The sequence below is a fragment of the Anguilla anguilla genome, chromosome 15 (genome assembly GCF_013347855.1).
Source record: "Anguilla anguilla isolate fAngAng1 chromosome 15, fAngAng1.pri, whole genome shotgun sequence".
NCBI lineage: Eukaryota > Metazoa > Chordata > Actinopteri > Anguilliformes > Anguillidae > Anguilla > Anguilla anguilla.
Genome location: NC_049215.1, coordinates 33743236 through 33757592, shown reverse-complemented (window position 1 = coordinate 33757592; position 14357 = coordinate 33743236). Strand labels below are relative to the sequence as shown.

The window sequence follows — 14357 nt, the reverse complement described above, 5'->3', positions numbered from 1 at the left end:
TTAACCACAGAGACTGTAATAATAAAAAAAAAAGATCAAAACGTATCTGTCCACGGTTCTGCTCATAGAGGATGAGGCCATTTTTAGAGATACTGTACTTAAATAGGATTTCATTTTCACTTATTTTAAAAATCGTGAATAATTCAATGTTATCTGGATAATTGAATTAATCGCCGATGCCAGCGCCTATTGTTGTAAAATCTAAAGATATTTTGTTTTGTTTTAATATTAGTATTTTGTACAACTTAATTAGTTTTATCCCATAAAAAGCCAAAGAGAGCAAAAAAAAAAAGAAGTAGTCTTTGAATGACTTTGTATGGAATTAAATTTAAAGCCTGCTGGATATCATCATGTCTGGTTTTACAGCTTGTATGACAAGTGCTGACACTGAGTCACTGCCCTAGTGTAGGTGATTGCCAAGAGTACATTAAAATGGCTTTTTTTCCCTCTCATGAATGGAAAATCTGCAGTAGTGCTACAGTATTTAAAGTGTGTGTGTGTGTGTGTGAGTGAGTGAGTGTGCACATGTGCATGTGTGCGCACTGGTTTGTGTGTAATTATTTATTTTCTAATATAATTTTTACCTCAGAGATGTAGATGTCTTCGGAAAAGAGACAGAAACTTCAAGAGCATGAGTAAAAAGAGCAGCTTTTTTAAAAACATTTTATTTAATTGTCAAGGGGCATCACAACTATCTAATTGACTTCTTGTGCTATTTGTGGCAAAGTCAGTCTATGAATAGACAAATTCAAGTTTTACGCCATGGTTAGCAATGAGCAGAGGTCTGCGGTTATCTGTACTTTTCCCATTCAGCTGCTCCGTGTTGGTGATTAGGGTGAAAATGCCTTTCTGATTATGTGTGCAATGCGTGAACGAAAGCTTAGCTGAGCATCAGTGTGCCGCGTTCCCTTTCCAACTGTGAGCTCGGAACACACACTTTAGCATTGCTTTACGCAACTGTGCATCTTTGCCCTCTGCTTCTGATTGGCTAACGCTGTCAGAGCCCATGACCTTAATCAGTAGTCGCACGTTTGCCGCATTGTCGCGGGCTAACTCGCCCGTTTCGCATGTTTGCCTGCAGAAATAATGCTGGTATCAAAATGTCCGCCTGCCTGCTTTTGCTTTTCCTCTCGGTGAGACTTGCTTTTCGGCGTTAGCAATGCAAACTGAGTTGCGTGTGAAGCCGTGGTGTGAAAGGGACAGCTGACAGTCCCCTGCGGCGTGCCCTGTTCCTGGGCCCGTTCCCCCTCTAATCAGACCGAGTTTCTCGTCTCTCCAGACAGCTGATTGGCTTCCCTGGATTTCGCTGACGACTCCTCCGCTCCGCTTGGCCTGAAGATGGAAACGCTGGAGTCGGAGCTGACCTGCCCAATCTGTCTGGAGCTCTTCGAGGACCCCCTCCTGCTGCCCTGCGCCCACAGCCTGTGTTTCGGCTGCGCCCACCGCATCCTGGTCTCCCACTGCACCGCCAGCGAACCCGTGGACTCCATCAGCGGCTTCCAGTGCCCCACCTGCCGCCATGTCATCGCACTGAGCCCCCGGCGCGGCCTCGAGGGACTCAAGCGAAACGTCACCCTGCAGAACATCATCGACCGCTTCCAGAAGGCCTCTGTGAGCGGCCCCAACTCGCCCGCCGAGACCCGGCGCCAACGCCCGGCGGACGCCGCCCCCCTCGTCGCCCCCCCCGCCCCCGCCGCCATGACGGCCGCGCCCGGCGAGCGCGTGCAGTGCCAGTTCTGCGAGCGGGAGCCGCCGCTGGACGCGGTGAAGACGTGCGTCACCTGCGAGGTGTCGTACTGCGAGGACTGCCTGCGCGCCACGCACCCCAACAAGAAGCCCTTCACGGGCCACCGGCTGACGGAGCCGCTGCCCGACGCCCACCTGCGCGGGCTCCTCTGCCTGGAGCACGAGGACGAGAAGGTGAACATGTACTGCGTGACCGACGAGCAGCTCATCTGCGCGCTCTGCAAGCTGGTGGGCCGCCACCGGGACCACCAGGTCAGCGCGCTGAGCGACCGCTACGACAAGCTGAAGGTGAGGGGGTCACGGAAATGGGGGGTGGGTGGTCGGGAACGAGGTGGGTGAGGGGGGAGGGGGTCACGGAAATGGGGGGTGGGTGGTCGGGAAAGAGGTGGGTGGGTGGGGGGGATGGGAGAAGGAGGGAAGGGGTGGGGGATGGGAATGGAGGGAGGGTGGTTGGTGATGGTGGGGGTGGGGGGTCAGGGGATGGTGGGGGGTCGGGAACGAGGTAGGGGGATGGGGGGGGGTGTGGGGGGGGGACGAGTGGACCTGTGGACCTGAGGACCTGACAGGGTTCGGGTTGCCAGCTGTCCCATAAAACACGGGTTCGATTCTCAGGTTGGACACTGCCGTTGTACCCTTGAGCAAGGTGCTTAGCCGGCATTACTTCAGTACATATCACAGCTGTATAAATGGATGCAATGTAAATGCTAAGCTGTGTAAGTCACTCTGGATAAGAGTGTCTGCTAATTGCCTGTAATGTAATGTAATGTAAAGCAAAGCATGCGTCTCTGTTCTGGCTGTTCATCTTTGTTCATTAGTGAGCGACCACAGTTCAGTGCTTTACTCCTTCCCATGTGTATAGTATTAATTGGCTGACCATTTGCCAGATGTGTAAACAAGCAATTATTTGCATTAATGAACAACTAATATTTGGTTGTCAGTGAAACGTTATTGAAATTTCCCATAAGATTTGATAGCAAACCCCATGTTATACCATTCAAATGAGGAATTTCCATTATTTTCTGTTTAGTTAAATTATAACATTATTAAAATTCCAACACTATGAGCATAAATTATTTTTTAAAGATTAAATATTAACCAGCTGTATATTTCCTCGGGCAGTGGTGGTATTTCATCGTTGTGTGACAGGTAGATGCTGCCTGTTTCCCTGGCAGTGTTGCTGACGCTGTGTAGTTTTTCACTTCACAGCTTCGTGATGTGAAACAAGTTAATCAAAGAGACAGGAGCGATGCACTCCAGCTCGGGTCTTTGCACACGTCCAGACGACCAACCAAAATCCTCCAGTAAAAGATCAATAGACAGACAGACAGACAGACAGACAGACACAGACAAACAGGTGGGCAGGTGGACGGGCAGACAGACAGACAGACAGACACGCACACACACACACACACACACAGACAGACAGACAGACAGATGAACACAGATGCACAGTCACACACACACACACACACACACACACACTGACACACACACAAAAGAACAGAGCGTGCATAGACTGACGATCCTTGGCACCAGTATTATCCTGTCGATACAAGCAGTATTGTTTACCATTTGATCTAGTTGCACTGCGGTCATGCTATTATATATTGTATTGATGTAACTGGCCGTGTGAATCAGTGTCCTGTATTATTACTGTGGTGTGGGATGTGTTGTGTCTGGAGCGCATAGAGATCTAGTGCTGGTGTGTAGGAGAGCTGACAATCACATAGCCATTGAGGCTAAGCTCCTGTGGGACTAAAATGAGCTATTCTGTGGCTTTATTGGGTGTGCATTTTGGCTATGTTAGTGTAGCATTTCAATTATTATTAATTGTAAAAAAAAAAAAAATGATTTGAAAATTTACCAACATCAGGACTGCTAATGTAAATGTACGGTTTCATGCATTATTGTTTCTGGCGATAGTAACAGGTCTGCTGGGATCTACTTCAGACGCCAAAATTTTAAACTTTATGTGTTCCAATCAACATTAGTATTCCACAGCTGAAACGGCCAGGGATTGAAGTTATTTGCCGGGGAAGCAATTAGACTTTGTAATTGTCTACAAAAGTGGTGTTCAGAACAAGCCTCATTAATAAAACTAAACAGCCTGATTCTCAAGATTGCAGGTTGAGCGCTGTTAATTGCCTTCTCCTCGTTGGATTTAATTAATGAAATGTTCAATGAGACGCAGCTGGTGAGAAAGGTAAACATACTTTCCCCTTTTCTCCTGTATCCCATGGTGCCCTGTCTGAGCACAGCCAATCAGTGTGCGGCTCTGTGCACAGAGCCAATCAGACTTTAAAGCTCCCTGTAGATACAGCGCAGTGGTGGTTCCACAAATCTCCAGAGACAAAATAATGATTGGCAGTTTAAATTGAGCACAGCTGTATATAATGAGCTGATTTTCATATGGATATTATTAAAATATCCATTTATCCATTTTGTATTTTACAGGTATGTCTTTAAGAATTGTTGGTGGTAGAGATCCAATGTTTAAAAAAAGTGTTCCAGCAAAATTAAAAACGGAACATTTTTTTTATTATTTGTTTATTTATTTATTTTATGGACAAATTAGGTAGCAAGTAAGAAGTTGAATGATCTCTGGATTTAAGGGACTATAAAGCCTCTGTTCAGTCTAAATACAGTTCACTTTAAAATTAACTGTGAACACTGAAATTAAGGGAGTACTATTCCTAATGGTTTTTTAAAGAAATCTTACATTTGTAATAATCTGTAGCTAGTGCTGAATCCATGATATTATACATGTAAGAAATGCATGCATTTCTTACTAAAAGAACAAACTGCATTCTTAAATGTTAATCACAAGCTTCTCACTGCAGGGCTTCTTGTAATTCAGAAACGATACAAAAAAAAAGCATGCACCCATTTCCCTAACAATACAAAATCAAACGTGAATGCAGATGAAATGTGAAAAGAGGGCACTCTTGCCTGGGCTTTTCACAAAAAAGGGTCTGAGGCACTAAATGTGAGATTCTGCTGTCTGAGGTTGCTGTGCCCAGGAAGTTTTTAGCCAAAACACCAGACTGAACCAGTTTCTCCTGCGTTTGACCATACTGTCCCTGTGTAAAGATCTCCTGGATGATTTCTCCTCTGTTTGATCACCTCCTGGCTGGTTTCTCCTCTGTTTGATGATGCTGTCATTGTGCACAGATCTCCTGGCTGGTTTCTCCTCTGTTTGATGATGCTGTCATTGTGCACAGATCTCCTGGCTGGTTTCTCCTCTGTTTGATGAGACTGTCTTTGTGCACAGATCTCCTGGATGGTATCTCCTCTGTTTGATGATGCTGCCATTGTGCACAGATCTCCTGGCTGGTTTCTCCTCTGTTTGATTATGCTGTCATTGTGCACAGATCTCCTGGATGGTTTCTCCTCTGTTTGATGATGCTGTCATTGTGCACAGATCTCCTGGCTGGTTTCTCCTCTGTTTGATGATGCTGTCATTGTGCACAGATCTTCTGGCTGGTTTCTCCTCTGTTTGATCATGCTGTCATTGTGCACAGATCTCCTGGATGGTTTCTCCTCTGTTTGATCATGCTGTCATTGTGCACAGATCTCCTGGCTGGTTTCTCCTCTGTTTGATGAGACTGTCTTTGTGCACAGATCTCCTGGATGGTATCTCCTCTGTTTGATCATGCTGTCATTGTGCACAGATCTCCTGGCTGGTTTCTCCTCTGTTTGATGAGACTGTCTTTGTGCACAGATCTCCTGGATGGTATCTCCTCTGTTTGATCATGCTGTCATTGTGCAGAGCTCTCCTGGCTGGTTTCTCCTCTGTTTGATTATGATATCTTTTTGCAGAGATCAGCTCTGTACGCCGGTTTTAGTTTTTGAGATAAAACTGTGGCATTCTAGAGGTAGCGTGGACCTGCACTACATTAACATAAAACAAAACGTTATTCAAACAGAACCCTGGTGGAAATCCCAGCCTGGCTCCTGCCAGGTTTTTAAACTGGTCCAGCTGGTTTGAAGCTGGTCTGGAGATGGTCAAGCTGGCAGCAAGATGGTTGAGACAGCAACCATGCCGGCAAGCCCAAGGGCCAGCTTGGTACAGACAACAGACCACCACCAAATTCCAGATGGTATCCAGCTGGAGCAGGAGCTGGCTCCAGCAAGACTCCATCTTAGGCTTCTTCTTCTTCTTCTTTTGGCTGTTCCCATAGCGGATCATCCGTTTCCATCTCTTCCTGTCCTCTGCATCTTCCTCTGTTGCACCAACCACCTGCATGTCCTCCCTCACCATGTCCATGAACCTCCTCTTTAGCCTTCCTCTTTTCCTCCTGCCTGGCAGCTCCATCTCCAGCATCCTTCTCCCAATATACCCAGCATCTCTCCTCCGCACACGTCCAAACCATCTCAATCTCGCCTCTCTCACTTTGTCTCCAAACCGTCTAGTCTGAGCTGTCCTTCTAATATACTCATTCCTAATCCTGTCCAACCTTGTCACTCCCAACGAAAATCTTAGCATCTTCAACTCTGCCACCTCCAGCTCCGTCTCCTGTCTTTTCGTCAGTGTCACCGTCTCCAAACCATACAGCATAGCTGGTCTCACTACCCTCTTGTAAACCTTCCCTTTCACTCTTGCTGGTACCCTTCTGTCGCAGATCACTCCTGACACTCTTCTCCACCTGCTCCACCCTGCCTGCACTCTCTTCTTCTCTAAGACTCCGTCTTAGGCTTGAAGCTGGAATTTCCACCAGGTCCTCAGTTTGACTAGAGATCATTAATGGCAATACTTACATTTGTCAACTTAAAAAAAAAAAAAAAAAAAACCAAAAGGTTCAACCCTGAACTAATTTTCAAAATTAAAATTTTTTTCCCCCCTTCTGTTCCAGAATTAATTTAGCTCTTCTGACCTGAATGCAGCATGTCCACCCTGAATGGTACAAACATGCGTCATTTGTCTGTAGAGTCTGAGGCTGTCAGCTTGGTATACTGTCTGCCTGAACCAACTGACTTCAAGTCACACTTTAGTTGTTCGTAAGCTCCTACATGTGCGTGCGCTGACACTAACTGACACTAACTGACATTAACAGCTTTTGAACTCAACCCAGATGGGCAGCTTGGACAACGTTAGTATGGGCAGCTGTCCTGGTTCACCTAGCCGCCTTTGACCTTGAAATACCTGAGGAATGATTGCAATGACCTTACATTACATTACATTACATTACATTCATTTGGCAGACGCTTTTATCCAAAGCGACGTACAAGAAGTGCATTTTCATGATCGTAGACAACTGCTGAACACGGGTTCAGTAAGGTACAATTACTTATTTTGTACAGCTATTTCTAGCTGAGAACAATGAACACTATCCTGGTCTAACATCTGCAAAGCCAAACTAGGCAGAAGATTAAGCTAGAGTATTAGGACAAATACAATTTACCAAGAAGTGCAGGGATGGGGCAACATGTAACAAGTGACAAGGGAAAAAGGGTATTTTTTTTTTTTTTTTTTTTTTAAATATATATACACAGCATGGTGGTGGTTATTCTAGGTATAGTCTGAAGAGATGAGTCTTCAGGCCACGGCGGAAGATGGATAGTGAGGGGGAGGTTCGGAGAGGGACGGGGAGTTCGTTCCACCACTGGGGAGCTAGGGTGGAGAAGCTCTGTGATCCCTTTGGGCGGGTGGGAGGGGTTACAAGACGCCCTGCTGCTGCAGAGCGGAGTGGTCGAGCAGGCACATAGAATTGAGTCATGTCCTGCAAGTAGATGGGGGCTGTCCTGTTGGCGGCAGTGTAGGCAAGGGTCAGGGCTTTGAATCGGATCCTGGCAGCGACCGGTAGCCAGTGAAGTGATCGCAGCAGAGGAGTGACGTGGGAGAATTTGGGGAGGTTGTAGATGAGCCGGGCAGCGGCATTCTGGATCATCTGTAGTGGCTGTATGGCACAAGCTGGCAGGTTTGCAAGGAGAGAGTTGCAGTAATCAAGGCGAGAGGTCACCGTAGCCTGGACGAGCAGCTGGGTGGAGTGCGTCGTCAGGTATGGTCGAATCCTCCTGATGTTGTATAGGAGGAATCTGCAGGACCTTGATGTTGCCTTGATGTGCTCCTTGAGGTCCAGTTGGTCATCCAGGACCACCCCCAAGCTCTTGGCAGAGTGAGAGGCAGTCACTGTGGTGCCATCAACCGTGATTGAGAGTTCACGAAGCAAGGAGGTCTTGTGCGGGAAGAAGAGCAGCTCAGTTTTGTTGAGGTTGAGCTTCAGATGGTGGCTGGCCATCCAGGTGGAGATGTCAGCCAGGCAGGAAGAGATCTTATCATTGACCAGTGTGGCCGAGGGGGGGAAAGAAAAGAAGAGTTGTGTGTCATCTGCATAACAATGATAGGAAAAACCATGTGAATTAATGACTGAACCAAGAGATCTGGTGTATAAGGAGAACAGCAGAGGACCCAGTACAGATCCCTGCGGCACTCCCGTAACAAGTGGATGAGAAGCAGAGGCAGACCCCTTCCAGGTGACCTGGTAGGTCCTATCTGCAAGATAGGAAGCGAACCAAGACAGGGCAGTCCCGGCAATTCCCATCCCAGCCAAGGTGGAGAGGAGTATTTTATGGTTGACCGTGTCAAAAGCTGCAGACAGGTCAAGAAGGATCAGGACAGAGGAAAGGCGTGAGGCTCTTGCAGTGGCAAGTGCCTCCGTCACAGCTAGGAGTGCAGTCTCTGTTGAGTGCCCAGATCGGAAGCCAGACTGGAGAGGGTCTAGCAGGTTGTTCTGATGGAGAAAAGAGGTTAATTGTTTAAGAACTGCTCGTTCGAGGGTTTTGGACAGAAAGGGTAGAAGGGATACGGGTCGATAATTTGCTACATCGGAGGGGTCTAAGGTGGGTTTTTTGAGTAGTGGGGTAACACGAGCCGTCTTAAAAACAGAGGGAACATGACCAGAGGAGAGAGAGGAATTAATAATGGAAGACAGATAGGGAAGGAGCTCGCTGGAGATAGATTGGAGAACTTTAGATGGGATGGGGTCAAGTGGACAGGTGGTTGCGCGATGAGAGGTGATCAGTTGTAATACATCGGAGTCTTCCAGCATTTCAAAGGAGGTCAGTGTGGCTGTGGGGTTGTCCTGGGGGGTTGGGGGGCTCACTGGATGGGTGAAGGAGTTCCGGATTGTAGCCACCTTTCCTTCAAAGGCGGCCAGAAAGTCATCTGCGGAGAGGGAAGAGGGAGGTGGGGGTGGAGGAGGAATGAGGAGGGAAGAGAAGGTGGAGAATAGTTTACGTGGATTAGAGACACATGCGCTGATCTTGGATTGGAAAAAAGAGGCTTTTGCAGACGTGAGGGCAGATGTAAAAGTCGCCAGCAGGGTATGGTATGCAGTCAGGTCATCAGAGGATCGGGATTTTCTCCACTTTCTCTCTGCAGCCCGCAGTGATGTTCTGCTGGAGCGTAGTGACTCGGTCAGCCATGGACAGGGGGGTGAGGAGCGTGCTGGTTTGGAGACAAGAGGACAAAGTGAGTCGAGGGACTGAGAGAGGCAGGAGTTGAGGGTGGAGGTGGCAAGGTCAACTGGCAGGTTAGAGAAAGACGCAGGAGGGGGAAGTGTGGACAGAGCAGTGGAGACGAGGGAGGATTGTGACAGAGTAGGGAGATTTCTCCTGAAAGTTACTGTGGGTGAGCTATTGGATGAATTGAGGGGGAGTAAATAGGAGAGGGAGAAAGAAAGAAAGAAGTGGTCTGAGACATGGAGGGGAGTCACTGCAAGTTGGGGAATGGAGCAGCCTCTGGTGAATACAAGGTCTAGTTGGTTACCAGCCTTGTGTGTGGGGGGGGAGGAGGACAGGGATAGGGCGAAAGACTGCAGGAGTGAGGCAACCCTGGACAGTTGGGAGGTTTCTGGTGGGAGGTTGAAGTCTCCCAGTAGAATAGCAGGAGTGCCATCCTCAGGGAGAGAGCTCAGGAGAGTGTCCAGCTCGTCCAGAAATGAGCCGAGTGGACCTGGAGGGCGGTACAGAACAATAACGTGAAATGTAGAGGGATGAGTAACAGTAATCGCGTGAAATTCAAAGGAGGAGAAAGTAGGGTTAGGACTGGGGAGGACACAGAACTTCCAGGACAAGGAAATGAGTAGACCGGTACCCCCGCCTCGGCCAGAGGCCCTGGGGGTGTGCGAGAAGGAGTATCCCGCAGACAGTGCAGCTGGGGTGGCGGTGTTATCGGGAGTGATCCAGGTTTCCGTGAGAGCCAGGAAGTCAAGAGACTTCGTCTTGGCAAAGGCAGTAATGAAGTCAGCTTTCTGGACGGCTGACTGGCAGTTCCATAATCCACCTGTGACAGTGAATTCCTGAGGTGTGGATAAGGGTGGGTAGATCAAGTTGGTTAAATTACGCCTGCGGTGAACAGACCATTTGGGGCGAGGCAGCGCGCACAAGGGAATGGGGTTTAAAAACATGTTAAACTGACGACGAGGCTGCCTATGGCAGCCTCTGCTGGAGCTATAAATACTGGGTGACAACTACGTGTTTGCATTAGCTTCATTAGAGCAGATAAGCACCAGGTGAAGCTCCTCGAAATTAGCTCAACAATACGGGGCAGTTAAACACCAATCCCCACACACAGTTTCACTAACGCCTTTAACTAACTAACAACAGCAAGTCAACTACAGATATTCTCAGCTAACGCCCAACTAAGCTTGCTGACTAGCAACAGTTGAGACAAGTTTTAAAAAGATTAGGCTACCTAAATTACACACAACTATGTTCGCTAACTAGCAACAGCAGAAACAAATTAAGTTATGATACGCTTATCTGAATCGCGGGGGACGGCAGAAGCGACGACACAATCAGATGCACACTGTTGAACCACAGATGAACACCACTTAAATAGCACCAGGTGAAGCTCCTCGAAATTAGCTCAACAATACGGGGCAGTTAAACACCAATCCCCACACACAGTTTCACTAACGCCTTTAACTAACTAACAACAGCAAGTCAACTACAGATATTCTCAGCTAACGCCCAACTAAGCTTGCTGACTAGCAACAGTTGAGACAAGTTTTAAAAAGATTAGGCTACCTAAATTACACACAACTATGTTCGCTAACTAGCAACAGCAGAAACAAATTAAGTTATGATACGCTTATCTGAATCGCGGGGGACGGCAGAAGCGACGACACAATCAGATGTTAAGACCTCTAAATAGCATTACTTTGCTGTAGTGTGTTCACGAAGAACAGGGAAGGAATCATTGGGTCATGTCAGGCTTGTGATTTCAAACATTTTTTTTTTTTTTAAAACAATGTTTGATCTAGCTGTTCTTTTCAGTGGGAGTGGTATTGACAAATGACAGAAAACCAATAAACATGCGTAGAAAATGAATTCAAGACTGTACAGCAAATTCCAAGGAAAAAAAAAATCAGATGCTAACCATATGGCAATTATTATCCATTTGATCGATTTGAGTCTACGCTGAGCCAGAATCTGCCAGTATGGATGTGTCAACTGTCAAAAATGTGGGGAGGTGTTGCTGGAGACGGACCAGACATTTAACAATAAGAATTCAATATTGACGAATATAGGAAAACAGTTTTGAATAAAATACAGGAAGAAGGACATAATTAAGCAAAAGAAATAAATACATAAAATTTGAATCATGATTCCAGTGTAATTCAGAAACATGGCACATTTCCCTGAGCCCCTTGCCCTAATTTACACATTCATCTGCTGTATGCTTAATAGATGATGAAAATGTATTTTAGAAACATAAGGACGGTTCATTTATAAACACACATAATGTATGCTGTACAACTGCACTACATGTAAGACAATGATCACTGTGTATTATTTAGACACATTAATAAAACATACATTAGAATTCTACATTAAAACCCAGATGACTTAGTTCATGACATACATGCTGTGCATAAAAAAAATAGGATAATCCATATAAGAGATGATGCTGTCAAGTCCATCCACTTCAGCGGGTTTTTTATTGTTGCTTTAAGGCTTCTTCAAAACCGGTTTGATCCGGAGAAGATGCCTCTGCCCGCCCTCTTATCTGCACCAGCCGCTCTAAGGAGGTCAGCGAGGGTCGAACTTTAATGGCTTGCGCTGCCGTTTCTCCGATGGAAACCGCAGACAAGATGGCTGGCTGTAGTCTTTACAAAAGACATTTCCTAGAGCCAGGTCAAACCTTTGCCGCTGAAAGTGCCCTCTTAATGTTTTCAAACATCAGCACTGCAGTGTACGCGATGTCTCAATTAGTCGCGTAGAAAGATTTTCACGTGAGGCTGCGGACCATGTTGCAAAAATGTGTGAGTCCAAATGTGATGCCTGATGAATGGAGAAGCCCTTCCCTTGTTTAATATGTAGAACATTTGGTGCTCCGGAACAGCGGGGGCTGGATGAGGGTACATCTGTGGCCTCTTCCTGCCCACACACAGCGCTCTGCCACGATTGGTTATTTCCCATGTGGTTCTAGCAATTACCGCTGGCGGGGAGAACTATATGAAAGAACCCAGAACCAAAAACCTGAGGCCAGCAGCTGCCATTAACTAAAGAGAAACAAAAAAGGGGGGAACGCTTTGTTCTGTAAAACACGATCCTCAACAGAGCATCGGTGTTGAGAAAAAAAAAAGTGGAAATGGCAAAATGGCGATTGCCAGAAATATGCCTGTATTTTGTAATCTAATCTAATTTAATCTAATCATTGCAATGCTCAGAAAGCTCAGCTGCAAGTCAGACTTTTCAGCTGTAAAGCAGCAAGTTGCTGGGTATTATTTTGTGAGAATCACAAAGATTACCTGTGTGTGTCTGAAACCAGGACCTTTCCTCCCAGAAAACGGACTTTCAGCCTGGAAATTGTGTTCTCTCTCTCTCTCCCCGTGCATTCAGGATCACAGGTGATTGGGGATTGAGTGCTGTGGCTAATGACATTAACCTCAATCCAGACGGATCTAGGCCTGTTGGGGACTGTAGGTGGGCTGCTGCTAAGCTTGCCAAGAGCCGGTTCAAGCCCTTTTGAAGGACGGCTGAATCGCTCAATTGGTGGAAATTAGTTCAGACTGGATAAACACCCGCTTCCTGTTCCTGTGGCAGCTACGCTGCTCACCCTTAATTTTTTTTAAGACGAAGGCATCTGTGTGAAATGAATTCGGACAAAAGTCAACAAGCATTTACAGCGCATGGACCCAGTTTAGCACTACAGCGCACGCTGAGTCTGATTAGGGACTTTAATGTGAATCGCAAGGCTATCGGTTGCTGAGACAGTTTGTCTCAAATGGCAGTGTGCAGCATTCTGGTTGCTGGGTTACCGCTGTGTACAGTCCAGGAGGTCTGTGCAGAGCTCACTTCTGTTGTTTCTGTTCACACACTGTTCCACAAAGGAGTTTAAACCTCAGGCTTTAACCGCTAGGCCACAGAACTGCAGCATTGAAAGCTGTTGCAGCTAATCCTGATTTCACAGGCTTAGATACCTGTTCAAATTGTAATGCAGTCCTGAGGTTTAAACTCCGGCTAAAAACTCTCTGTGGTCGACCCGATGTGTTCAGCCAATTTCCTGGTGGGTAGGACACACGGGCTTTCAGTTGTGTTAATGATCATATAAAAACGTGCTAACTGTGGTTTCCTCTGTCTGTATCTCCTGTGGAGGGACATGGATCAGGAACAAAGACAACAAAAATAAACAGGTTTTATTTGCTACGAGGTTTTATTGAAGCTTCAGAACTTAAGTCTGGTGTGCTGATAGACAGTACTGTATGGAGAAACATGGGTCCGTGTTCTGTTATGCTCCTGGACCATTAGTTTTGTTTCACACGTTAGCCATTCACAGCCACTTCCTTCCTGAGAAAGCCTGGCAGGCTAATACTGGCCGTGTCGGGAAGATGCCCCGCCCACGTGGCTGGAGCAGCCACCTGATTGGAGGCTTTATACTGAGTGGACCGACTCAGTATAAGCAATAGAAACAAAGCGTAGAAACAAAAACAAAATGTGTGCGTGTGCGTGTGTGCGTAATATTTTCATAGAACAAAAACAGTATTTCAGCAGTGTGCTTGACAGCATATAAAATATCATATGTCAGACCTAATAATTACCTCTGATACGCAAACAGTATGTGTTGAATAGGAAGTACTGGTGTGTGTGAGTTCAGAATCAGGCCTAAACTGAAGCTAATGTAAATGGGTGTGTGTGTGTGTGTGTGTGTGTGTATTATTTTGTGGAAGTCATTTTGGATTAATACTACAGCTCATTTGAGCAGCTTGTACCCTCGGCTTGTACCCTGTGTTTCGAGCAATCCTGTGGTAAACATGGTTTACTGGGGTCTTTTAGTTCCAAACCTTCTAAGAATTTTGTTTAGGTTGGTTGTGGCTCAGACTCAGATGAAGAGCTTTGAAATTCCAGCGGTTTCCCACTGAATGTTTTTTCTTTTTCTTTTTACAATTTTCTTTTTTAGCTCAGCATCTAAGCTTTGCTAGCCGAGAAAAACCATCCTTCCCTCTCCCACGGTCGTGTTGACAGGAATAAAAGTGGGGTCTGAACCTTGCCGTCGGGTCAAAATCGGCTTGGCACAAGCGGTAAACATCTTCAGTGTTTATCGCTCGGAACAGCTGTGCCAAATTAAGGGGCTTTGCTGGAGAGTGCACAATGCAACGCGATAA

General features: G+C 46.5%; 1 protein-coding gene across 6 annotated transcripts in view; it reads left to right on the top strand.

Annotated features, from left to right (window-relative positions):
- The window catches only part of LOC118214515 (E3 ubiquitin-protein ligase Midline-1), a 114016-nt gene that overhangs the window by 78439 nt on the left and 21220 nt on the right, over positions 1-14357 (top strand). For all 6 annotated transcript variants that reach the window (XM_035394523.1, XM_035394522.1, XM_035394525.1 and 3 more), the window contains one exon: positions 1280-2034. In XM_035394523.1, coding sequence (XP_035250414.1) covers positions 1339-2034 — 696 coding nt within the window. In that variant the 5' untranslated portion in view covers positions 1280-1338. The remainder of the gene's footprint in view (positions 1-1279; positions 2035-14357) is intronic.